Below are 26,015 nucleotides of genomic sequence, written 5' to 3' on the forward strand. Positions count from 1 at the left end.
CCTCCTGTTGCAGAGCACATGCTCCGGACACACAGGCCCAGCGGCCATGGCCCACAGACCCAGCCGCTCCGAGGCATGTGGGATCCTCCTGGACTGGGGCATGAACCCGTGTCCCCTGCATTGGCAGGCAGACTCTCAACCACTGCGCCACCAGGGAAGCCCCATATTACTTATTTTTTTTTAAACCCTTTTCTGCACATTGCTTTCCCTGTTCATAAATTGGAAATGTAATAACACTTGCCTTGACAAATTTATTTCAAGGATGAAATGAGATAATGCACAGGAACTCTAGGCTCTTATGTGACTGCAAAGGAGTGGAGGGTGCCACATCACAGCCCTCAGCTGTGGCTGAAAAGATAGTCATCATTTCCCATGTGACACTTGTTTACTTAAATCAGCAGGTAATTCCAATTCTAAAAATAGAGAGTCAGCAGGTGAAAACGTTTTCTCCCTGTTAATTGAAGCACATCTTTCGGTGCTGACAATTGGTGCAGCAGCAGGAGCCTCCTCTCGGACTGCACACCTGGCCCTTACTGTCACCGGAACAGTCAGCCTGTCCTTGACTTTGCCCTGGAGGGTTAGGATGGCCCAGGAGAGCAAAAATAGGATGAGCCCAGAAAATACTGTGTAGCAATAAAAAACAAAGGCAGGCAGGTCATGGAAGCAACCTAAATGCCCATCGACAGATGAATGGATAAAGAAGACGTGGTACGGGGCTTCCCTGGTGGCACAGTGGTTGAGAGTCTGCCTGCTAATGCAGGGGACACGGGTTCGAGCCCTGGTCTGGGAGGATCCCACATGCCATGGAGCAACTAGGCCCATGAGCCACAACTACTGAGCCTGTGTGTCTGGAGCCTGTGCTCTGCAACGAGAGGCCGCAATAGTGAGAGGCCCGTGCACCGCGATTAAGAGTGGCCCCTGCTTGCCACAACTAGGGAAAGCCCTCTCACAGAAACGAAGACCCAACACAGCAAAAATAAATAAATAATTTAATAAACTCCTACCCCCAACATCTAAAAAAAAAAGAAAGAGAAGATGTGGTACATATATACAGTGGAATATTACTCAGCCATAAAAAGGAACGAAATTGGGTCATTTGTTGAGACGTGGATGGATCTACAGACTGTCATACAGAATGAAGTAAGTCAGAAAGAGAAAAACAAATATCGTATATTAACGCATATATGTGGAACCTAGAAAAACGGTACAGACGAACTGGTTTGCAGGGCAGAAACTGAGACACAGATGTAGAGAACAAATGTATGGACACCAAGTGGGGAAAGTGGCAGGGGGGTGGGGGTGGGGGTGGGGGTGGGGGGTGTGATGAATTGGGCGATTGGGACTGACATGTATACACTGATGTGTATAAAATTGATGACTAATAAGAACCTGCTGTATAAAAAAATAAATAAAATTCAAAAAAATAAAAATAAAATGCTAAAAAAAAATAAATAAAAAACAAAGGCAGGAACTCATGAACTCCCTGGAATGTTCTCTAAGACCTGCTGTTAAAACATAAACCGGGGACTTCCCTGGTGACTCAGTGGTTAAGAATCCGCCTGCCAATGCAGGGGACACGGGTTCAATCCCTGATCTGGGAAGATCCCACATGCCGCGGAACAACTAAGCCCGTGTGCCACAACTACTGAGCCTGGACTCTAGAGCCCGCGGGCCACAACTACTGAGTCTGTGTGCCACAACTACTGAAGCCCGCGCGCCTAGAGCCCGGGGTCTGCAACAAGAGAAGCCACTGCAATGAGAAACCCGCGCACCGCAAAGAAGAGTAGCCCCTGCTCGCCGCAACTAGAGAAAGCTTGCACACAGCAACAAAGACCCAAAGCAGCCAAAAATAAATTTAAAAAAACCAAAAACATAAACCAAGTTGCAAAGCAATATGTTTGTTATGATCCCATTACACAGAAACAGTTGAAGGCCACTGCAGACAAATGAGTCCTACCCATAAGTGTACGAGTGTAAGTATGTAAACACAGAGAAGGCTCAGGCAGTGGCCATGCCTCGCTCGTGACAGGGAGCAGGGTGGACTTGGATTTATCTGCATTGTTCGAATCATTTCTACCGAGGAGGATATACTTCTGTCCTTGACTCCATCACATTTGTCTGTTTCTCTGCATGTCTGGTATTTACTAGTGTAATTCAGACCTTGCAGATGATGTGTCATTGAGACTCTGGGTTCTGTTATCATTCTCTGAAGAGTGTTGAATTCTGTTCTCTAGACAGTTGAATTATGGGAAGATCGCCATGGACTTGTGGAGACTGGGCTTTAAGTTTTATTACGGCAAACGTATTTTGATTTTTTCCTTAGTCTTAGTGCAAATCCCTTATTTCTAAAACACAGTCTTTATCCCCAAAATGTGGCCCTTTTGGGCCAAAATGGAAAACTGAGGCGTTTACCAAGCTTCTCTATCAGTTTCCAAACTCGGTCTCCCCTGGAGTTAGGCCATTTCGGCCTCCAGCTCTGTCTTGCCCTGGGACCTTTGGAATCTTACCCCTACATGTGCATTTCAGGCCAGCCATGTACTTGAAGGGGGTTTTATGGCCCCAAACTTCCCAGCGCCCCTCAGTTTGCATCCTTCGCCCTCTCCAGCCGATAAGGCTGTGGCTTTGTGTTCGGGTCTGGCTGATCAGGAGCCCTCAGGAGAAAAGAGCCATCTTTCAAGAGCTGCCTTCCTCCAGTTTCTGCCTGCTTTTTGCTCTTCTCCAGTGCTTTCAGACAGCTGTTTCATGTATTTTGTCCACATTTCATAAAACACGAGGGTTCTGCGATTATTGGAAGTGGAAATTCTACCTGAGTTTTGAATCAAAATCTTACCATCTAAAGTCGTATCATCTTGTAATTGTATCATCTATTCAAAAAGTGAACTATTAAAACACAACCAGTGGGACTTTCCTGGCAGTCTAGCGGTTAAGACTTCTCCTTCCAATGCGGGGGGTGCGGGTTCAATCCCTGGTTGGGGAGCTAAAAGCCCACATGCCTCGGAGCCAAAAAACAAAAAACAGAGACAATATTGTAACAAATTCAACAAAGACTTTAAAAATAAATGGTCCACATCAAAAAATATTATAAAAAGCCAAAAAACCCCACAAGCAGTGAACAAAACTAAATATTAAGACCTGTAAAGGCAGACGATTCTCTGTGGTTTAAGTCAGAGGATGCCATCCAATTAAGTCAGGCGTATCACCCAGGCCCCGCCCCGCCGCGCACCTTGTCCCGGGTACCCAAGCCCCGCCCCTCAGGCGCCCCGCCCTGCCCCGGCGCCCAAGCCCTGCCCCGGCCCCGCCCCGTAGCACGCAAAGCCCCCCTGCGGGGCGCGCCCGTTTCCATGGCGACACCGAGCTGAGCATCGGTAGACGGGCCACCGAGTGGCCGTGCGTCCGCAGCGGAGGCGGCTACACGAGCGCGGCGGGGGTGGCGGCCGGGCTGCGGCCCCCCAGCTCGGGGATCCCGGGCTCCCGGGGCGCGTCGCGCCCGCGCCTGCCCGCGGTCCCTCCGTACCCCGGGCAGCACGGCGCGCCGGTCGGGCTCAGCGAGGCGCAGAAGCGGGCGCTGGACCTGGAGAAGAGGCTGCAGTTCCTGCAGCAGCAGCACTCGGAGACGCTGGTCAAGCTCCACGAGGAGATCGAGCACCTGAAGCGGGAAAACAAGGGTGAGGCGGGCGGCGCCGCGGGCGTTGCCTCAGACGGCGCCCAGACGGCGCACGAAGGCTGAGGGAGGACGCAGGGCCGCAAGTCCCACCCCGGCCACTCGGGGCTCGGCTCCCCGCCCCAGCACCAAAGCCAACTGCGGGGGGCGGGTCTGGCCGCGCCATTCCCGAAGGTAACCCGGCCCGCCTCTCCTCTCCAGGCAGGGTCAGGCGGCCTCCTTTGAAAAACTTTTGTAGAAGTGAAACACACCCCCACATTACGCGTATCTAGCTTAATGAATTTTCACAAACTAAGCACACCCAGATCCGGGGCCCCAGAACGATCCCTGACACCTGGGTCATCCTGACTCGCCTCTGTCGCCCTGGAGCCCAGGCCCCGCATGGCAGAGACTGCTCTGTAGACGTCACCGATGGAGGAATGGGTTCCTGGAGAGACTCTCACACAGGGGCTCTGGCTCAGGGAGCAGCCAGAGGCATCACCGACCCGAGGGTGCCAAGGCAAAGGCTTGGTCCATGGAGCAGGGTCTCTCAGGGGCTCAGCAAGGAGAAGTGGGCAGGGAAAGCAAAGCTTCTTTTCTCAGAGTAGCCATGAGGAGGGCCCGTGCTTGTCTTCAGATCTTCACTACAAGCTAATCATGAATCAGAAGCCGCAGAGGAAAGGTAAGACAGGCCCACAGGTGCCTGATGGGAAGCTACTGCCCTCAAGAGCAGGCCCCCCAGACGGCCTATGCCCACGCGAATTATCCAAGTGGGGAGGGGGCGTGGGCAGCCAGACCGCTCCCAGCCATGGTCTGGGTGACTTCATGCACCCAAGCACAGCAAGTGCCACTCTTGGGGACCCCAAAGCCTGAGTTCTGTGCAGCAGGGGCAGTGGACAGAGCAGCTGGGGGGCAGGGGGCTGCCCAGGTTCACCCCTCCCCAGCCCTGGCCTCACTATCCTGGTGAGCTTTCACTTGGACTGCTGCCCCAGGCTTCCCCAGCACAGCCCCAGCCCCAACCCCTGGTCCCTTTGGCCTTGGGGCAGGAAGCTCTGGGCACACTCCTTCCAGGGTCCTCCCTATCATCTCCACAGCAACCATGGGGGCATGTCATCACCTGTGGCCCACTCACCTTGCCTGTCCCCTAGCCCAGCCTGGGAACAACCAGGTCGAGTCTTGGGCTCCCCTCCCCTCTTACTTTTGGGACCAGGTCTGACATCGGGAGGTGGTCTGAGTGGTGAGTGGTGCCCGCCTGGAATGCCCCAGTCTGGGGTGTGCCCAGGGCTCTCTTCCTGGGAGATACGCAGAGGATGGGGTGGTGAGGGCCCTTCTCCAGTGGGGTGGCACAGCTCCAGCCAGCTGATGTGGGCACGTAGTGTCAGGGGTCCCCTGATGGGACCTCGAGAGAGGGCGTGCTCCCATTCAGGTCCCACTGCTTCTTCCGTCCCCAGCCCCATGGCCCTGGCTCCCTCTGGCACTGGCGGTGTCTGGGGCTGCCTCACCAGAGTGTGGGGGAGGGCTGGGACCTGCAGAGCCAGGAGGCGGGCACAGGTGGGCCTGGCCCTTCAGCCACAGCAGCCGTGCAGAAGCGCTGAGACCTGCAGGGATGGGAGCCTCGTTGCTGCCACCTTCTGCTGACCCCAAGCAGCCCCCACAGGCAGCATCTCCAGTTCCAGCTTTCAGTCCAACAAGTCCATCTCGAATACAGTGGTGTCAGGTGAGCACACCAGCACCTCTGTGCTCAGGGTGGGGGAAGAGCAGGTACAGACCTCAGGGCCCCCAGGCCTGAAACGGCAAGTGGGGTGCTGAGCCGAATGCTGAAAGCCCACGGTGGTCCTCCGTGGGGCAGACCTCGGGGGAGCGCCTCTGCCAGTCCCCATGGGCTTGGGGATTAAGGGGTAGCTGAGGGACCAAGGAGGGTCCCCAGGTGCCCTGTGAGCTGAAACCTCCAGGAGGGAGCTGAGGCCAGGGGACAGGTTAGTGGGTCGGCTGGAGGGAGGCCTGAGGACAGGCCACAAAAGCAGGACAGGCTTGGCTGCCAAGGCAAGATGGTCAGTGTGGGGCATGAGTCAGGCAGAGCGTGTGACAGAGGAGCCCCGAGTGGTCTTCATTGCTGCTCACTGTGTCCCTCAGAGCAGACAGGACGTGGGTGGGCTGGCCCTCCTACAGAGGCTGGATTTGTGGCATTTTTGCTGAGTGAGGGGCCTCATCCCGGGAGAGCAGACCTGCACAGGCTGGGCCACCCAGACCTTTCCTTCCGTTTCATTTTGCCCGAAATGGGGTTCAAAGTCAGGGAACAGCTGCTGGCTACCCCACCCCGGCCTTTACCGAGGCCCGTGAGGAGACTGCCCCACGGGGTGTGTGGGGCTCTCCGCACTTCAGCTGCTCGGGGAGCCACCTCCACCACTGCGTCCGCTTCAGAGCATTCAGGCACCCACACGCTTCACCCTACTCCCGCATCTGTGCCTCCCAGCGGCCCTCAGAGGGAGGCCATTACCATCTCCCCTTTACAAAGAGGAAACTGATGCAGGGGTGGGGCCCCTTGGGTGCATACAGCTGACTGATGCCCAGTGACTGGCCCTGTCTGAGTCTGACCCTCAGCCAACTCGCAAGGCAAGGCCAGGTCCCAGCGCACCTCCTCTAAGAAGCAAGACTCGAAAGCTGACGTTCCCCAGAAGTTGGACCTGGAGGAGGAGCCATTGGTTGCTGCCCTGCTTCACAGCAGCAGGGTGGACAAAGCCCTCGGGGCACAGGGGCTGGCCAAGTAAGGCTCCGTGAGCCCCACGGGACAGGGTTGCATTCAGCAGGTTCACAGCCTGGAACCAGCCAATTGCTTTGCCCTTCCAAACGGGCAGGTCTTCAGAGGGAAGCAAGCTCGTGAAAGCCGGGCTTGCCCATCTGGTGGACCCTGCCTTCTCCTCTCCCCTGGGGGTCCTGCACGGTCCCTGTGCTGACCTGAGCCCGCAAGAGGGGCCAGCAGCAGCCCCTAAAGCATTCTCTCAAAGCACAGAAACAAAGTAACTTGGCCTCCACATTAGCTTGCTTTTTGCCAAGAGAACCCTGAGTCAGGTTTGGGCTCCACCCTGGGAGCTGTGCTGGCCTCTGGAAGGCACAGGGCCAGCAGACCAGAGCAGGACCAGTCCCTGGTGACACCCGAGTTCCTGGGACTTCCTGGGAAGCAGCAGTGAGCCTGGACTTTGCATCCGAAGAAGGGACCCTGTTGTCCCCTGGGTAGTGCCACCAGCAGGCCAGGCTCCTGCTTCTCTGCAGTCTTTAGGCTCCCCCCTCCACCAGCACCCTGGGTTTGTGGTCAGGACTGAGGGCAGCCAGGCAGCTCAAACCACATCTGACTCTTCAGTGTACCTTGAGGGGGGAGGAAGTGATGGGCCCGGGTCATAGCCAGCCCCAGAGACCCACCCCCACCACCTGGTGCCTGGAGCACCCTGGTAGGCGGAAGGGAGCCAGGGCCCCAGGAGGCCGTGGAGATGACCCTCTTACTCACGCTGGAGCAGGTGCTGCCCCGAGAGGGGGTGTGAGAGATCACCTCCGGTAGGCCGCCTCTGGTCTGCTCTAATGGCTGTTTCAGAGACAAAGTGGAGAGCTCTAATCCAGCAGCCACCTCGGTGGCCGGCAGCCTGCACAAGGGCAAGCAGGTGCCAGGGGTGCCCCCCGCGATGAGACTGCCCCTGCACCTGTGCAAGCCCGCCACACTCCAGCAGTGCGAAGTGGTCATCCGCCAGCTGTGGAATGCCAACCTCCTGCAGGCCCAAGAGGTGAGGCTCGGCTGCAGGGTGCCCCGGGGCCCCCGCAGCCCCACCCACCGTGCCTCTTCTCCCTGCCTTCCAGCTGCAACACCTCAAGTCCCTCCTAGAAAGGAGCCAGAGACACAGGGCTGCCCTCGAGGAGGCCAGGCCCGGTTCTCCCAAGTAAGTGCCCCATGCGGCCCACTGGGTCACAACGGGGCCTGCTTGTCTGGGGCGTGGGGCTCACGGCTGACTCGTCCCTCCCCAGGGACCAGGAGGCTCTGCACCCGGGGGCCATGCTGCTCCCCAAGGTCGCCACCAGGGGCGTCTCTAAGAAATGGTGAGTCTTACTGGCACAGGAGGTAGGCAGCCTCTGAGCCCAGGGGTCACAGGGCCGGGGAGGGCGTCCGCAGTGACCCCCCCACCCCCGTCCCCCAGCCTGATCCTGAGCCGGGCGCCCATGGCGGAGTGCGCCATCCTGCCCGCACTGAAGCGGAGCCTCAAGAGCAACTTTGCCGAGCGGCAGAGACGGCTGCAGGCAGTGCAGAGCCGGTGGCTGCACTACTCGGTGCTCTGAGTGCCAGACCCATGACCACTCACCCTCAGGTAGCACTTCCAAAGAATCCCAGTACGTTTACGCCAGCCTAACTTCCAGACCAGCCAAACCCACGGCAGATAAAGTACGTGGTTTCAGGGCTGAAGAACTGTTTATTTCTTTGCTTGGTATTTCTGCACTTACACACACGTGTGCATTATGAAATAAGCATGAGCCTACCTGTCGAAGACTGGAAATAAAGCTCGTTTCTCCCTGCTGTGAGTCTTGTTCCTCACTGGCCATCAGGCACTGCTGCCCTGAGCGCCCCTAGCTCTGCTCCCTGCCATGGGCAGGGCCTGCTGGGCAGTCACCCTGCTTGCTAGGGCCTTGCGGCTGCCCTGTAAGAAAACAAGCTCCGGGACAGCCTGCACACTCTTCCTGGAGTGCAGGGGGCTGCCTTCCCGGCATGTAGGCAAGACACTGTCCTGTGTCCACTGACGAACACAGCTAGTGAGCGGCCCCACCCAGCCTGCCTTCCTCCATGGACGGCTAGAGCCATGGCCACGGGAGAAGGTCCTCTCCTGTACACTGGGCTCCACCCTGCAATGGCCTCACACCACCCCCTCAATCGCCAGAACAGCAGCTTCAGCGCAGACCCTTGCCTGGCAGGACAGTCCTCCTGGCCCAACCGGCCATGTCCTCAGTGCCGATCTCTGCCGCTTCTGCTTTGGGCAGCAGGGAACCTGGGGGTGAACCAGGACAGGCACGTCTGGGCATCGGTGGCCATCCCCGAGGTGGGGGACCTGGCTCAGCCCTGACAGTGCCCTTCACTGGATGGAGGGCCCCTGACTTGCAGAGAGGGGGGACACAGTGACAAATTCATGACAAACACAGGAATAATAAATTTATTATAAGAACCACAGAAGACACGGTAATGCACATACAAAAGGGGGGAACCTCTCATCGCCAGAGGGCCGGCTGGCACCCCGTCAGGAGCCCTCAACTGTCTGGAGGGTTCTTAAGACGCTGGGTCCCAAGGACAACATCCTAACCCGAGTGGGCCTAAGTGCCTAACCAGTGGGCACGGCGCCAGGAACAAGATCCACCCAGACACCCCTGCTCCCGGGTGCCTCCACAGTGCTGAGCGGACTCCCAGGGCTAGAATGAGAAGGATCATGAGGTATGAGGCCCGGCCGGTGGCCGGGGACCCACAGCCACAAACAGACCTTCCCTCGAGCTGCAGTCAGCGCCCCCGGATCCTGGAGCTTCCCTGTGGCGTGCCCCACATGCCAACGGTGGCACGATCTCAACCCAAAACCGTGATCAAGGAATTCTGCATGTTTTAAGGGTTTCCTATGTCCTGCACGTTCCCCTGTGGAAACGGTAGAAGAGCTTTCTGGCGCACACGCAAGAGGCTCACACAGGACCCTGAGTTCCCGAGGAAGGACACGGGCCCTGCAGAGGCTGCGGGGATAGTAGCCTGAGGAGCACAGGGCCGGGGGCATGCCTGGCTCCTGGAGGAAGCAGCCAGCTGCCTGTCCCAGTCCTGTCCAAGTGTGGGAAATGTTTGGCAGGTCCCCAAGGCAGAAGATAAAAGCAGGAAAGTTAACCTAAGCCCAAGCTCTCTAAGGAAGCCAGCATCTAGAAATGTCCGACACGGGGCCCCGACGAGGCTGCCGGCTGCCCCACGGTCCCTGGAGGGCAGGCAGCCGGAGATGCAGTGGCGGTGGCGGCTAGGCGGCTGAGAGGCAGGCCTGGTGGATGCTCTGGGCCCAGGTGTTGAGCAGGGCCGTGACCGAGTGCTTGTCAGGGAGCTGCAGCAGCCGCGAGGTCATGCACCGGTGCACCGACTGCAGGAAAGGGTTGGCGTCTGCAGCAGAGCGGCCGGCCATGAGCGCTGTGTTCTCTGCCAGGACCCTGGCCCGCCCCACCCAGCCCAGGGACCAGGGGTGCCAGCTCCGCGTGCCAGTGGAGAGCTGGAACAAAATGGTCTGGAGCCTCAGGGCGGCCTCAGGGCCCTTGTCCTGGTCCTCTACATGCCAGCTCTGAGCCTCGGGGGGACTGTCTCCCATCACCGAGGTTCTCTCTGGGCCTGTCACCCAGATGGGTTCCCATGAGCCCAAGCTCCCATGTGTGCCCCCCGGTCAGCCTTGAGAAGGCCCACAGGAGCCACTGGGCCTGCTCACCCCTCATCCCCGGAACATGGCTGCCCCAGAGCTGCAGGGACACCATGGGGTCAGAGACACTTCTCTTTCCATGTGACTGAGGGGCAATCTGCTCCTGCCCACCAAGGAGGAAGGGGAAGAGGGGGCCTCAGCAGGGCAGGGGCACGTGGAGGAAAGCCTTGTGGCCCGTCCTCTCAGTCACCCACCGTACTGCCACTGCCGGTCGATCCACAGTGGGCTCTGGGCAGGGTAGTCGGCAGGCACGCTGAGCTCCAGCGGTGGCACGCTGGGGAGGTCCTTGTCATCTGCAACACACAAGGCCGCACCTGTGACCAGGCTTGCCCCTCCTCATAGCCCTGCTCCCCAACAGCACCCTCCAGGCCCCAGAGGTCCTGGTGAGGCTGCTGCAGAGCCGAGGCCCCTGACTCCCGAGCTTCTCCGTCTCCCCAGGGCCTCAGGTGAGCAGAGTCGCAGCTGGACAGGAGGGAGGGGGCTTCCCTGCACGTGGGAGAGAGGTGAGAGTGTGCAGGCTCAGGGCCCAGCCCCCAGTGCGAGTCCTGGGCCAGGAGCGTGTGGGGACCAAGGAGGACAGCGGGCAGGCTCCAGAGAGGGCCCGGGGCTTGGGGATGAGCAGGTGGTCCTGGGCAGTGGCAGAGCCTGAGGCTGCCAGTCACGGTTCATTCTTGATCCACCCCACCCCCGGCACTCACCCAGCTTGCATATCAGGTGGACGGTGCCGTTGTTACTGCAGTGAGAAGGGTCCAAGTTCACCAGGAACTTGGGGTCTAGCCGGGCCACCTCCCCCTGGAGCACATTGGGGATGCTCTGCCGTTCGTCCTCTTCAAACCTACGCTTCCGGGTGCAAACCACCGGGGCCCTGGGGGAGGCAGCCGTGTTGACCATGCTGGCCAGGCCATGGCCCAGGACCCACCGCCCACCAAGCCCTGGGCAGTACGCACGTGATGGGGGGGCCATGTATGGCCGTCATGGCAGGCACGAACGTGCGGTACAGGGAATGGTTGAAGACAGGTGAGCGAATATTGGCCAGGACGGCATCCAGGAGTGGCTGGCACAGGTACTGCTGCTTGGTTGGCGGCACCGGGGGAGGTGGGGGCGTGGGCTGGGACAGGACAGCAGGGTCAGCAGCCCACTCTTGGGGCGGCTTTCCAGACCCCAGGTCCTCATCCTCACTCACAGCCAGACCTCCTGGCTCCCCCACCACCTCCACCCCTGCAGACAAGGATGGCTGATCCTGGACACACTCTACTCCCCCTGGGCCTGGCCTTGGGCATGAGAACCCTCACACCTGTGGGGGAAGGAAGCACCCATGGGCCCGCACCCAGAGGCTGATTTCTCCCATGTTCTCACCCCACCCACACTGCAGACCTGACCTGGAAGAGGACTCCTGAGCAGGCTCCCCAGACTGAGCAGCACGGTCCCCTGCCCACCTCTGACTGCAGGCTCCTTCTAGCTCGTGGTTCCGAGTCACTGTGGGGTGAGCCCTGACCTCCCCAGAGATGCCTGCGACCCTACCAACACCACCAGGCCGCAGCACCCCACGCACCACTGCCATGTCATTCTTGAGTTTCTCCAGGGCAATCTCACACTTCTGCAGCGTTTTCAGAGGGCACCTATAGGGGAGAAGATGTGGCTGACTCTCCACGTGGGAGGACAGGGGAGCCGGCAGCTCTCATGTTCTCATCTCAACCACTCACCGTCTGGCCTCCTCTGGATGGAGCGAGACCTGAGGCCTGGGCCACCAGAACCCTCCCCAGGAACCCCAGCCAGCCCACCCGCTGTTCCCAGACCCAGAGTCTAAGGCAAGATGGCCCCGCACCCAGGAGCTGCTGGTCCTGGCTGGCAGAACAAGGCACGCACGTGATGGATCAAGGGGAAAGACAGAGGCCAGGCCCCTGCCCCCCATCCCGATGACCCCAATGAGGGCCTGGAGGGCCGTCCACCGCCAACAGGCCCACTCCTCAGTGCCCAGCATTCTGCCCAGATGAGCAGAACAGGGAGGACGTTCTGGAAGGGGAGCCTGGCCTGAGCCAAGGCCTGGGGAGAGGGCAGGAATCCCAAGGCCAGTCCATGCACAGGAGGTGGCGCTGGCTGAGCTCTGGTGCTCAGCAGCCCCACGGCCAGTGGGCAAGGGAAAGGACATGAGTGCGTGTCCTCTGCCTTCCAAGTGCTTCTCAGACGCCGTCCCAGTTCCCTCCCACAGCCAGCGCTTTCGAGCTCAGCTGCCCCTTTTGCAGATGGGGTAACTAAGAAACAGTCACTTGCCCAAGGCCACCAGCAAATCAGGGGCAGGGCTGCAGGTCAGACTGAAGCCCATCAAGGCCAGTAGCCCAGTGAGGCAGGGCTCTGAGGGCCACAGGGTAGGCCAGCCAAGCAGCTGGGGACCCTCTGTGAGGTGTGGGCGCAGCACCACCTCCCCCCATGGGCCTAGGGGCAAAGCTCACCGCTTGGAGGGGTCTGTCAGTATGTCCAGAAGGCTCTTCATCTTACTCAGGTCCTTTTTTCTGTCTGGGGCAGAAGGAGGCACTCAGACAAGGGCCTGGGCGTCTGCAGGCCCTGCCCCCGGCCCGCCCGCCCGGCCCCCACCTTCGTTCTTGTCGATCTTGTTGATCATACGGCGCAGGGGCTCGATGTACTTGGACAGCTGCTTCAGCTTGTCCAGGTACTGCTGCTCCTCGGCCTGGCTCGAGCCCGCGGGGCTCATGACGGAGCTGGGGTTCACTGCGGGACACGGCCCAGTGAGCACGGCCCCAGCCCACGAAGGGTCGTCAGCCCCTCACCTCGCAGGGCCCCGGACTGTGCCCGCCTTGGGTCCGACTTACCAGGCGTGTTCAAAGGTCCTGGGGAGGGGACGCTGAAGTTCTGCGGGGTGCGCGCCGTCACCGGACTCTGGGAGGGCTGCGGCGAAGGGCTGGGCAGGAAGCTGCTGGGGGACGGGGCAGGGCCGGAGCTGTGCAGAGCGAAAGGGAGCGCGGCCATGAGCCTGGGCCTGCAAGCCAAGTGGGGAGGGGCACGGGCCAGGCCTACCTGACGTTGGAGTTGGGCTGTGAGCTGGGTGGGCCGGGCTGCGGGGACGGCTGGGGGGGAGGGGGCATCGACTGCGGGGTCTGCACCTGCTGGCCCGGCGACGGTGACGACAGCATGGTGAGGCCACTCTGGCTGACCTGGAGGGGGAGGGGCTCAGCCTGCTCACCCGCCCCACGCCCCCCCCCCCCCACTCCCCACTCACAAGCCCCTTCTCTCTCGCAGCCTCGCCATACACCCTGGTCTTTCTCTGATGCCCCGCCTCTCAAATACAAACACGGGCACACGCCCCCACCTGTGGGTGCCCACGCAAACACACAGTGACCAAGACGCTGGCAGAAGGGCCGGGCTGGGTGGCCCTCTGCTCCTGGCGGGGGCTTCTGGGCTGCGATGGGACACCCTCAGGTCCCTGCCTCGTGAGTGTGGGAGCCTGTGGGCATGGGAGGGCAGTGAGGCCTGCGCTCTATGACAGGCAGGACCGTCCCACAAACCTCAACAAGACCCCTCAGGCCACAGGTAGCCCCAGCTCTGACAGCACCAAGGTCAAGCCCAGCTGCAGGGCAGTGGGGACGCCTCCATCTTGTTCTGTGTCCCACCTGTGCCTGCCCGACGGGAGCAAAGCCTCCCCTTGTCACCCCTGCCAGCACACCTGGCCTGGGGTTCTGTGGTCTGGCAGCCGAGCAGCCCCTGTGGGACCAGCAGACCCCACTGGGAGAGGGGAGAGGGGAGCGGCTTGGCATCGTGCTCCCTTCTCTGCACGGCAGGCTCTCCCTGCAGTCCTCGTCAGGGCGGACACAGCGGGGTCCCCATCCCGCTGTCATCACTAGGACAATGCCATATTCATCCGAGAACGCAGAGGGAGGAAATCACACACCCAGGACTAAGATCGACGGTGTGTGGAAGTAACTACTTTCCACCCGAGAGGCACAAGATGCCAGTTCTGGCAGCGCGGACGGCTCGGGGAGACAGCTGCCCGCCAGCCCTGTGCCCAGCAGCCCCGGAATGAGCCCTGCAGAGCAGCCTTGCCCAGAGCCTGCGGACAGTGCACAAAGGCCCAGCCGCTTGCCACAGGGGGCCACCCCAAAGGCCCTGTCAGCTTCACTCAGAGCTTCCCCCACACCCCAGCAACCTCCTGTGCACTGAGCATCACCTCCGGAGCCTGCTTCCTGGAGCCCAGCTCACACCCCACCCTCCATTCCCAGCCTGCCCAATTCTGCAGACTGACTCTAGCCTGCCCCCCTCACTCTGCACACCGAGGCTGGACATGGCACTGGAGCAGGGCCTGCATGTGTTCACAATGTGATGATGAAACTAAATGAAAACCACCCAGCCAGGTTCTGAAAGGAGGCAGGGTGATCCATGGGAAACAAAACATCTACCCCAGGAGGATGAGCTGATCTGTGAGGCTAGGGCAGTGCTGACGTCCACGCAGTCTGCCAGGGCAGGGCTCCAAGGCAGGAGAAAGGTCTGCGGGGAGACCCCTGGCATCACAGGTATGTCCCACACTCACCAACAGGTCGCATGCAGCAGACACTGCAAGCCAGGGGTGACCCAGACAGTAGCAGATGCCAACATGACCCCAGCAATAGCTGTGGGTGCGAGGCAGCCCTCATGCAGAGCTGGGAGTGGACAGTCCTGCAGCCACACCAACACAAGAACTTCCAGGGTGTGGGCCAGGAAGCCGTTCTCCTGTTGTCTGTCGAAACTTGAGCGCTGCCTGAAGAGCCCACCACCCACCCTACCAGATGCTAAGTGGGATGTCAGTGCGTGGAGCACGCTTTGTGCTGGGCTCCCCTGCCTGCACCCGGGGTGTGGCTGATAGCACCCAAAGGCCACGGCTGGCCGGCACCACCCTGTACTTTGGAGTGCCCAGCTGTGAGCCCCGTGGCAGCTCAACAGTGCTCCTTCCAGAGCAAGAGAGGCCCAGAAGCACTCAGGTGGTGTGAAAGAGACGCTATTTCTTCCCAGAAGAAACAAAGTCATCAGGAATGAAAAGCTTGACTCTGATCTCTGCGGACTGTTTTTCTGGTCACAGAGCTCCCGAGGTGGAAAGCTGGTTTTCTCTTGACCACAGATCCTAACGAGACACACCAGACGTCTACAGTATTGGACGAGCCAGGCCACGACTCCTCCTCCCAACACACACCCGCCCAGGGAGGCCCCGAGCGGCCATGGTGGAGGGCCCAGTGGGAGAGGAGGGGGCGCAGGGTGTGCTCAGCCCATTCCACACACTGTTCCACACACACACATCAGGGAAGCGGGTCTGTAATGTAAGAATGACAGCTAAGCTTCCGAATGCTGGAAGAACAGGAAGCAGGAAGACCAAAGCACAGGGGCTGCTGGGAAATGGAGACGCATCCTGTCCTGGTTTTCACCTGCCATCATGGGGTGTGGCTCTCGCGCTGAGTCCTAGTCCAGCGCCCCGCTGGACGGGGATGTGACGGGGACATCTCTCTCATCTACACAAGTTAATGTCAGAGTCAGGCATACAGAACAGTGTTCACTGATTTTCCTGAAACACCCAAATCCCAAACTCCAGCCTGGGCTGTGAGCCCCACCACCCATCAGGCCCCAGCACCACCAAGCGCACAATGAGGCCCCCCTCCTCTGCTCTGAGAGGGCAGACTTGAGAGACCAGGCCTGGGGGCCGCCACCTGGGCCCCCATCCCAGCACCTCTTTCACACACTGCAACACTGGACCCCGTGTTCTGAGGTCAAATGCGTGGGCCCCGCACGTATGTGTCGACCTCCTGGTAGGTGACCAGCTGGCACGATCGAGAGCCTCAAAATGCCCCCGTGAGTCACTCTGGGAAATGTCAGCAAACGGTCCAGGACCTGCCATGCACCACGGCTAACAGCAAAAAACCAGAAGTAACCTCAGGATCCGAGAACAAGACAATAATTAAGGACAGCAGGATACGTTCATAAGAGGAACAGCACACAGCCACGGAAGGCAACACTGACCAAGGGACTCTAATTACAGGACAACCTTTTACTTCTATTGTAACGTGAAAAAGAAAGAAGCCACACACAAAATCCTAGAGAACCGGAAAGAAAAGAAGCCAAGCAGGCTCTCCCGCTTGAAATGCTTCCCTTGCTTATACTCCCCTCAACCTCTCCCACCTTCTACAGCCACCACCTGTTTTCTAGTTTTAGGGTCAGAATATCTGTAGCCTTGTCTTGTCCACTGTTGCCACCGAGGTTGCAAAAAAAAAGGCTGTGAATCCAGAGATTCTCCCTCAGGGGTCTCCTTGCACCCTGGGAACCCCACTGCTGCTAGATCCACACAGTAAGGCAGCCAACTGGCCCCCAGGGACCTGCACGAGCACCCCACACATACCTGCGCCAGACCTGGGAACCCACAGTGCGGCCCCGCAGGCAGGGTGAGGCCTCATTTCCACTCTGCCCAAGGCTGGCCTCTCACTCAGGATGGGGTGGACACCCCTCCCATAAACCCTGAAGGTACATCCTCAGAAAACCAAACCCGCTCGCAGGTATGAGTGGTGGCGCCTCCTCCCCACCCAGCTACCCGAGTCCCCACCTGGGGAGAAGAGCCCACGCCTGCCTCAGCCCTGCCGGCTGTCAGCCCTCCGTGCTCCACGAGGGGGCAGAAGGTTACAAATCAAGGTTACCCTCAAGGTGATCAAGCCCACGGCCAAGCCCCACGCGGGCTGGACTGGGACCTCCAGCAGAAGCAAAGGCATGTGACTACCAGGAAGGGAAGCACAGCCAAGGGGTTGGCATGGGGAATGGAGCGCATCCCCCTCGGCCACTGCAGGAGAGTGATGGGCGCCCAGGAAGCTGCAGGGAGTCCACCCACCCAAGCGAGAAGCCTACGAACCAGCAGGTGGGGCCTGGACCATTGGAAGACGGCAACTCTTCGGCTGCTCGCTTCCCAAACACCAAGAACTGGGGTGAAAAGGGAAGTTCTGCTTCAGGATGGAAGCTGCCAGGTCAGAGGGCCAAGCCTCCCACTCTCCTACCAGACCTGAGAGGCAGCAAGGGCAGCGGCTTCCACCGGCTGGGCGGTCACTCCATGCCGCTGCTGCCATCCCAACTCTGACCACACTCTCCACAGGACACCGAGAGCAGAGAGCCCCAGGAGGCCTGGGGACAAGGCTGGGACACACACGGTGGTGGCAGAGGACGCCAACATTGTCATACAAGGCCTCCAGCCCTGCCCCAGCTACAGACATGATGTCCGTGGTTTGTTGCACATAATACCACAGGTGGGCAAGCTGGTGATGTGGCGCAGTGACCAAGAGCTACCTCCAAACGCCACAGTTCCCCTCAGCGGTGTGTTTCCCACGGACTCCAGCCATGTGGCGGGGACCAGGAAGGACCATTTCTGAGCCTCCCGCCAATGCTAAGGGAACACACGGCATCCCAGCAGTGCTTACCACACGGTCCAGTGCCCCAGACAGGGAGCTCAACGGACTCGGGGAGTGAGCAGGGCAGGAGCTGGCAGGGACACTCAGCACGGCAGCCCAGTGCCGCACAGCACCGGGGTGGCCGGGTCGCCCCTGGGGTCTCACCACATCGGCTCTGTCTAAAGCCAACGCTCTTCTGAGCCAGACTATCAGTGTTGCCACTGCTGGGTGGAGACAGGAGGAACCAAGGCCGGGGACTGGACATAGGTGAGGGGGGCGTCTATGGAGAAGTCATGAGGCCCAGCCTCCCACCCCAGACACCAAGGAGGCTGTGGCCTCTACTAGGCAAGGCCGGAAGGTCTCCTCCATCCCATCGACATCTGATTTGCGGAGGGTGGGCATGGTGGACCTGGGCCACATGTGCCACACGTGCCACACAGGGGTGAGCCCTGCAAGTCAGCAGGGCAAGGGGCCATGGCACAAGTCTGTGCTGACCACCAGAGCCACATGCCACCGTCCTCGTGCTCTTCCCAGTTTCTAGAGAGCTACTATCCCCCCAGCCCCATGCTCAGGGCTGAGGTAAGAAGAGATCGTGATGCTCTCACCAATGCCCTCTTGGAGGAGAAGGGAAGAGGGAAGATGTGGGGCATCACGGGAGGTGGGAACAGCCTGTGCCCTGTGAAGCCGGGGGCCCAGACACGGCCGGGCGGGGCTTCCACCCAAGGTCCCCAGGGACAGGCCCTGATCCAACCAGGACCCTCACCATAGCGCGGGGGACATGCACTGGCCGGCGCCTCCAGAGCCTTGGCTCTGGGCCCTCACCTGGACTCCGGGACCCACTATCTGGGAGGCCTGAGCCGTCGGCACTGCTGTCTGCGGTGGCACCTGGGGCTGCACCTGCGGCACCTGGGGCTGCACCTGCGGCTGCTGCACCACCATCGGAGCCCGGACCTGAGGAGGAAGGGAGCAGCAATCTGGAGCCACCAGGGCACAGGGCAGAGCACCTCCACGTCTGTCTGTGGGAGCCGGAGTCTCTAAGCTCTCCTTGAGAAGGGGGGTGGGCTTGCCACCACTTCCCTGGCTGATATCCCGCTACTGGCTGTCCCTTATCCCACGGCTCATCAAAAGTGTCCACGCCAGCCTGGCTCTGAGTCAGCACAACTGAGCCCTGTCTCTCCTGGCGAGACGCCTGCCCCAATGGGACACCACCACACAGCCGTCACCACCAGCTACCGCAGCAAGCAGAGCACGCTGATGGTCTACGAGAACCCCACTCTGAGCCCTGACTCCTCAAAGGAAACCAGGTGACAGGTGTGACCCTCCTCAAGACCCTCCCCAGATCTCCAGCCTGCACCTGTGGGGCTTACTATTCAGCCACTACTCGATTCAGGTGTGGCCCATATCCCCACTTCACCCAATGGACAGCAAATAGAAAAGGCCACAAAAACCAAGGAAGTGAGTTGAAAAAACATTTAAATGGCCCCTTGACACAGCTACCCTTGACTCAGTACAATATTTTGTCTTTCATGTAAATGTCACTGATTGGTTCTGCTTTTACACAGATGCATAAGACTGAAAATAACCGTATTTTACATCAATACACCCCTCAAAAATACGGTCATGATCTCTGCTCAGAACAGAACTGAGTGGTCAGCAGACCACCGTGGACGCCCGGGGAGGTGGTACACTGCCCCCCCCCCCCAACAGTGAGAAGATGGATGTTGCCATCCATCTAATCATCCACAATCTTACAATGCCTGTGGCTACCACCGAATCAGCCATGCTGCTCGGAAGACAAGGTGCCACACGGGAGCAGGGGTGTCGCACACTGGATGCAGCAGCTGGCGGAATGCACGCACCCTTGCTGATCTGGATGTGCGGGCCGGCAGGGGCCAGGGCCACCTGAGTCCTGGTGCTGGAAGAAGAGGACCTTCCATCTACAGCCAGGGCGCCCCAGAGACCGCCTACAGCACAGGAGACGCCAGAAGAGCCCCGGCTGTGCGAGCCCTGGGTACTCACGAGTTTCAGCTGCGGCTGGGCATACAGCATCTGTCCGGGGAGGGCCGGAGCCTGCGACACCAAAGGCTGTGTCTGTGACTGAGGCGGGAGCTGCGATGGCTGGTTCTGGGCCACTGGCGGCTGGGGCTGTGGTGGTGGCTGGTGGTGCTGCGGGTGATGCAGCTGCTGCAGCTGCTGGGGCAGGGCCTGTGAGGGGGGAGGCTGTGGCTGCTGCATTGGGGGCTGCTGTATTGGCGGCTGGGCCTGCAAAGCCTGCTGCTGCTGCTGCTGCTGCTGTTGCTGTTGCTGCAGCTGCAGCTGTGCCATCCGTTGTAGTTGTTGCTGCTGCTGCTGCTGCATCTGGGGTGGAACAAGCAGCACCCATCACCTCTCCGGCCTTGGAATCCTGTGTTGGGAAGTCTGCCCAGGATGCTCTCCCGGGAGACAGAGGGACACCGAGGGCACCAAGCGTGCACCTGTGCCCTGGTCACCAGATGCTGGCCCATCTCTAGGCCTGAGAGGACAAAGGAAGGGTCCAGGGAAGGGTCTGGAGGGCTTGGTAAGGGGTGACATATAGGCGCAGACCCAGAGAAGCCGGGCAAGGTTCAGCTGACCGCAGATCTCCAAAGCCTCTCCAGGGATGCCTGTTTGGTCCCTAGAGTGGTCACAGGACCAGGCTCAGGATGAGGAGGAAAAGTGGGGCTGGGGCTTTCCTGGTGGCGCAGCGGTTGAGAGTCCGCCTGCCAAAGCAGGGGACACGGGTTTGTGCCCCGGTCCGGGAAGATCCCACATGCCGCGGAGCGGCTGGGCCCGTGAGCCATGGCCGCTGAGCCTGCGTGTCCGGAGCCTGTGCTCCGCAACAGGAGAGGCCACAACAGTGAGAGGCCCGCGTACCGCAAAAAAAGAGCGGGACTGAAGATTCACTGTCAGCCCTGGGAGAGGAGCTGCCAAGATCCAGGAGGGGCCTCGGGAAAAGCAGGCATAAGCCAAGGCCTGGAGCAGGTGGGAAAGAGCAGGGGATCCTTCAGGGCTTACCTCCCTTAACCCACAACAGGCCTGACAAAAGACGCTTAACCCATCAGGGCGTTGACTGCAGAGCATGTGCGTGAGAAAAGGTTTTCTTGTAAGCAGGGCTCCTAATGTGACATGGCCACCCCTGCGGGACACTAGGCAGGGCTCGATTAGTGCCGCGTCCAGACACTGTAACACTCAGGGACAGGTCAGGAGGCCTGCGTGTGCTCAGAGGACACACACCCACGGGGTGGTCCAGGCCGTGCTACGAGTGGAGGGTAGCTTCACTCTGGCCTGGGCAGACTCTCACATGAACTGCCTGCACCAGGAGCCACCTGATCCATCCCCCGGCACACAGTAGGCCCACTCATTCTCGTCCCAGGCTCGGGGGCCCTGGAGAAGGCCAGGGTCCAGAACGATGGCGTCTAGTACCTGCTGCTGGTTCTGATGATGCAACTTGATCAGATGCTGCTGCTGCTGCTGCTGCTGGAGCTGCTGCTGCTGCACCACAGCCTGAAACTGCTGCTGCATGGCACTCTGCTGCACCTGGAACTGCTGCTGCTGCTGCTGCTGCAGCGCCGCCTGCTGCTGTGCCTGGAACTGCTGCTGCTGCTGCTGCAGCGCCACCTGCTGGAGCTGCAGCTGGGCTGGAGACAGACGGGTCGGGGAACTCGCACTGGGTGCAGCGGGGAAGGCGCCGCCCCCGCCAGTGCGGGAGGGACAGGGGTGACGATGACAGGACGGAACTTACTATAGAGTGAATCACAGTAGTAATGAACAGGAAAGAACAGGCCAGCCAAGAGGCCTGGGACCCAGCAACTAGTGATCTGCTTCCCGTCTCAATGGAACCACCTGCTCTGGACACTTCGTATCAACAGAATCTCACAACTGGGATCTTTTGTGACTGGCTCCTTCCCCTCAGCATCCCGTTTACAAGGTTCACCCACACTGTGGCACGGATCAGTATTCCCTTTCTTTTTGTTGCCGAATAATACACCACTATATGGATTTCCCACATTTTGTGTTGTCCATCAGCTGATGGACATCTGGGTTGTTTCCACTTTTTGGTAGTTATAAATAATGCTGATACAAACAATCATTCAGGAACTTCCCTGGTGGTCCAGTGGTTAAGACTCCATGCTTCCACTGCAGGGGGCATGGGTTCAATCCGGGCTCAGGGAAATAAGATGCCACCAGCCACGCAGCGCGGCCAAAAAATTAAAAACAAATCAATAAAAAAAACAATCATTCACAAGATTTTCAGTGATCCGGTCTCTTTGGGTGATGAAAATGTTTTAAAATTGATGCCGTGAGTGCACTGACCACCCCTGCACAGTACACTTCAAGTGGGTGAATATGAGTACATGAACTATATTTCAATAAAGATGAAAAGGAGGAACACAGAGACACTATGCCCAGTTTTCCCCAATAGTAGCACTTTGTATAACGCCATAACACAATCAGAATGTGTGCCCATTTGCCTGAGTGTGTAGTTTAAATTCTATACAATTTTCTCACCTGGCAAGATTCAGCCACCATGGAGGTCAAGACCTGGCACAGTTCCAACACCACAGGAGCCCTTGTGGTGCCACGCCTCACCAGCTACTAAGGTGACCTCCATTTCTAATGACTCTGCCATTTTTAAACCACACAGAAGGACTGGCTCTCTCCTTCAGCACAATTTCTGAAGAGCGTCAGGGTGGGGAGTACATCCATGCAGGACCCATTGTGAGCACATTTCCCACCCACAGGCTTAGACGAAGCTGCTCACTACATCCTTCAACTCCTCTCTAAATTCATTATTTTTGTCTGGTTAACTCAGTAACTGGGAGGGGAAATTGCCCAACACACCTTTTATTTTCAAGTCTTTTTGCATCTTCTATTTCAGGTGTGTTTCCTGTAAGGATTAAAGAGCTGTACCCTCTCCTTACGTTTCCATTCAGTCTCAGCAGGAAAGCCTATCCCTTCACTTTTACTGTGATTACTTATGGTTTTCAACTTATTTGTATCTGTCTTTCCCCTTCTAAGTTTCCTCTTTTTTTTGAGCTTTACTGAGGTATAATGGACATTTTTTTCTCCTCTTCTGAATTCTGTTTTGTTGGAGGACTGGGTTGATTTTTGTTCGTTTGGATTTTTGTTTGTTGTTTCTGTCTCATTCCATTTTTTCCTATGGATTTGGAATTTACAAACTATTTCTACTGTTTTAGCAACGACTTTTACAATTTTATCATGCATATTTAATTTAACAAAGTATAAAGTTTATCCACATTTAAACCTCTTTCCCAAATATGAGGACCTTAGAATCCTCTCTAAACATTTTTTTAAAGTAGGTTTTACATGCACACAATAGACCTGATATCCTTGATATCTGCCCTTCCTGACTCAATTTGGTATGGTCCCTGTTTATCTTCTTATGCCCACACAGCAGACTTATATTAAGAGGCAGGATAGAATAAAGGCCAGGGGTACAGCCTCGGACCCAGACACCTGGACTCAAATCCCAACTCTGTCACTGCTCTGTGTCTCAGTTTCCTCAGCTATACTACATACCCCTACATTGGACTCAGAATTAAATAATCTACTACAGACCCAAAACAGTGCTCAGAACCTGTAGAGGGTAGCTCTAAGGATTATTTTACAGAGGCAATTTTTGTTTACACCAAGGATTCCCAGGCTTGCCCCTCCTGAGACCTTGGGCCAGACAACACCGTGCTGTGGGGGCTGCCCTGTACACGGAAGATGCTCAGCAGCATCTCTGGCCTCTGCCCACTGGATGCCAGCAGCAGCATCCCCCCCCCCCCCCGCCACCAGCTGTAACAGCCAAACTGTCTCCACATATTGCCAAACACTCACCAGGGTGCAAAATCGCTTAGAATCACTACCTTAGATTTGTGCGTGTTTATGCCCTTATATGGAAAATGTTTCTTCTCCCATTTACACCTGGCATCTTGGGAAGGATGGTCTGAGAGGTAAGAGGAAATGGTGAGGGGAAAAAGAAGTATGCCCTTAAAAACTTTTAGTGAAGGTCTCCTCAGCTTTGTTGGCAGCTCTGTGCTCAGGGCTCTAACAACCTCTACTGTCTTCTTGACTCCATCACCGAGTCTGCTGAGTCTGCTTCTCGCTCCTTGACAGAAATGGCTGTTTCTGAGACAGTCTTCTGGCCTTTGGTGTCCTGCTGTTTCACAACAGGTTGGGGCATGGATGCCTTATTTAACCTGTGTGGTCCACTGGGCTTTCATCGGCCATCGTCTCCTCACACCCTCTGTGCTTCCATCTGCACTTAGATGCCCGTCAGACTTCCTGATTTCATGCTCCACGTTTCTCACCCTCCTGTTCCTGAGGCCTCTTCTCTAGGCTACGTTCTAGGTAACGTCTTCAAATGTAGCTTCTAGTTCAAACTCTTTCTTCAGCTGTATCTAATCTGTTTATTCATCCACACTTTCCTCTTTCGATGACTTTACTTCTCGTCTCTACAAGTTCTACTTGGTTACTTTTCAAATCTATTTGGTCACTCCTGATACAGTATCACAGTGTCCGTTCATTTGGAAGTCCAACCTTTATTTTTTTAAGCACCCCAAGGCCATATCTAACAATGGCTATGTCCCGGGGCGTCTCCACATCTGGTGATTGTTTCTGCTCCTCCTTGAGGTGTGTCTGCTTCCTTCCATGCCTGCTGATTTTGTGTGCTCAATGACTGACCCTGATCTGCAATTCTCACAGGCCTAAACTGGGAGCACCCTCCTCCAATCTGCCCCGGGTTCTGGCGGAGCTGGGGGTTGCCAAGGGCCCTGGCACATCCTGGACGGAGGGATCCCAGGATTGCTTTCCCCCACCTTGCAGCGTGCCAAGGCACAGCAGGGCAAAGAGCTGCCCCTACCTTCTGCCAGCCCAACAATCCAAAACACAGTCTACACAGAAGGAGAGAGGGCTCCTCAGCAACAGCCAGAAATACGGCTTATTTTTAAAGTAGGTTCTACAAGCACAGGATATAAAATTCATCAAGGAAACAAAAAAGTATAGTTTAAAAGTATCCTGTACCTCAGCCCCAGCCTTATCCACAGTCAGCAGTGTGTGTTTCCTGTGACTAACCCAGGTCACCTGGAGATGCACAGCAGGCTCTGGGCTGCCCTTTGCGAGTCCTCTGACCCAGGACCTACACTCTGGGGGCGTGGAACTAAGGTCCGAAGCAGGCTTCATCACACAGTGGCGTTTGGAGGTGTCAGAAAAGGGCAGCAACTACCCATCAAGCACTACACTTATTTCAGGTAGACCAGGCCACCAGAGGTCACAGGCAGGGAGGGTGGGTCTCTGTAGAGGCAGCAGCAGCACATGAGAGTAGAGACCACTTTAACTTCCACTGGTGCCACACAGGAGACCAAGCCCCTCGGAAGCTGAAGACAGGATGTGGGCCAAGGTTGGACTAGGGAGGGTGCAAGACAGCCCACCAAAGCGTCACTGCTGAACTGACAGTCTCAGGAGTCAGACTGCAAAACATTCTAAACTCATACAGCTTAAAACTATTTTTTATTATAAAATCTAAGTTTGTGATAAAAAAGAAATTCAACCAGCGCACCCGACTATAACATGAAAAGGAGCATCCTTCTGAAAGCCGCCCTGCCTCTGTGTGTGTGTGTGTGTGTGTGTGTGTGTGTGAGAGAGAGAGAGAGAGAGAGAGAGAGAGAGAGAGAGAGAGAGAGAGAGGGGGAGAGAGAAAGACAGGTGTGCTGACAAGAGGGGACCTGGGAGCTCGAGATGAAGAACCAACCACTGAGCCAAGCGTCAGACGGCAAGACGTCAATAAGGAAGAGAAATGAAGCTCTGGGAGGAAGGGGGCGTCTGGGGGCAGAAGGTGCCAGTGCAGGAGTGGGTGGGACAGAGGATGCATGTGGCCTCTGAGAAGGGCAAGGTGACCCAGACACAGGGAACCCAACAAAGAACAGGGTGCTCAAGGCCGCGGCTGCCCTCATCACAGGGTTCCTGAGAGGGACGCGAGACAGAATACATGGGAACACCACAATATGCACACAAGCATTCACAGCAGCTTTAGTTTAACAGCCCAAACTGAAACAACCCATATGTCCTTCAAGGGTGAGCGGATAAGTGAATTGTGCGTGGCCCAGCAGTCCAGGGAATATTACTCAGCAGCGAACAGGAAGGAATTACCAACACCACCTGGAGGCTCCCAAGGGCGTCAGGCCGAGTGAAAAAAAGCCAGTCTCAACAAGTCAAATATTGCATGATTCTATTTATGTAACATTCGCAAAATGACACAATTACCAAGGCGGAGAACAGATCAGCAGCTGCCGGGCTTTGGGTTGGAGGGAGGGTGTGATTATTAGGAGGCACCAGGACAGCCTGTTGGTGGTGACGGTTCCACGTGCTAACTCCATTCCATATGTGATAAGACCTCACAGAACCACACACATGCACGCCCATGCGCAAGAGTGCATGCAAAGACTGGTCACATGTGAATAAAGTCTGCCTGAGTTGACAGCACTGTCGTGGTTTTGG

The 26,015-nt window shown here is 57.6% G+C and overlaps 2 protein-coding genes across 11 annotated transcripts in view; one reads left to right on the forward strand and one right to left on the reverse strand.

Annotated features, from left to right (window-relative positions):
* The first annotated feature begins 2,259 nt into the window (after positions 1-2,259).
* Positions 2,260-8,194, forward strand: CCDC74B (coiled-coil domain containing 74B). Its single transcript, XM_073790890.1, has 9 exons — positions 2,260-2,267; positions 3,205-3,665; positions 4,278-4,322; positions 5,298-5,357; positions 6,242-6,404; positions 7,227-7,413; positions 7,487-7,566; positions 7,652-7,723; positions 7,822-8,194. Exons 1-9 carry the CDS (start codon positions 2,260-2,262, stop codon positions 7,958-7,960), a joined length of 1,215 nt encoding a protein of 404 aa, XP_073646991.1. The 3' UTR covers positions 7,961-8,194.
* A 613-nt stretch (positions 8,195-8,807) lies between these two features.
* MED15 (mediator complex subunit 15) overlaps positions 8,808-26,015 on the reverse strand; it is a 58,942-nt gene continuing 41,734 nt past the window's right edge. For 6 of the 10 annotated variants that reach the window (XM_073790405.1, XM_073790400.1, XM_073790402.1 and 3 more), the window contains 13 exons: positions 20,937-21,151; positions 19,515-19,853; positions 18,318-18,446; positions 13,421-13,555; positions 13,129-13,265; positions 12,924-13,051; positions 12,688-12,822; positions 12,546-12,609; positions 11,648-11,714; positions 11,043-11,203; positions 10,794-10,960; positions 10,290-10,388; positions 8,808-9,788 (listed from right to left, as the gene is read on the reverse strand). In XM_073790405.1, coding sequence (XP_073646506.1) covers positions 9,652-9,788; positions 10,290-10,388; positions 10,794-10,960; positions 11,043-11,203; positions 11,648-11,714; positions 12,546-12,609; positions 12,688-12,822; positions 12,924-13,051; positions 13,129-13,265; positions 13,421-13,555; positions 18,318-18,446; positions 19,515-19,853; positions 20,937-21,151 — 1,913 coding nt within the window. In that variant the 3' untranslated portion in view covers positions 8,808-9,651. The remainder of the gene's footprint in view (positions 9,789-10,289; positions 10,389-10,793; positions 10,961-11,042; positions 11,204-11,647; positions 11,715-12,545; positions 12,610-12,687; positions 12,823-12,923; positions 13,052-13,128; positions 13,266-13,420; positions 13,556-18,317; positions 18,447-19,514; positions 19,854-20,936; positions 21,152-26,015) is intronic. The other 4 variants (XM_033837414.2, XM_033837406.2, XM_073790404.1 and 1 more) reach the window with 3 other exon arrangements.

Source organism: Tursiops truncatus, chromosome 13, assembly GCF_011762595.2.
Source record: "Tursiops truncatus isolate mTurTru1 chromosome 13, mTurTru1.mat.Y, whole genome shotgun sequence".
Classification (NCBI taxonomy): Eukaryota; Metazoa; Chordata; class Mammalia; order Artiodactyla; family Delphinidae; genus Tursiops; species Tursiops truncatus.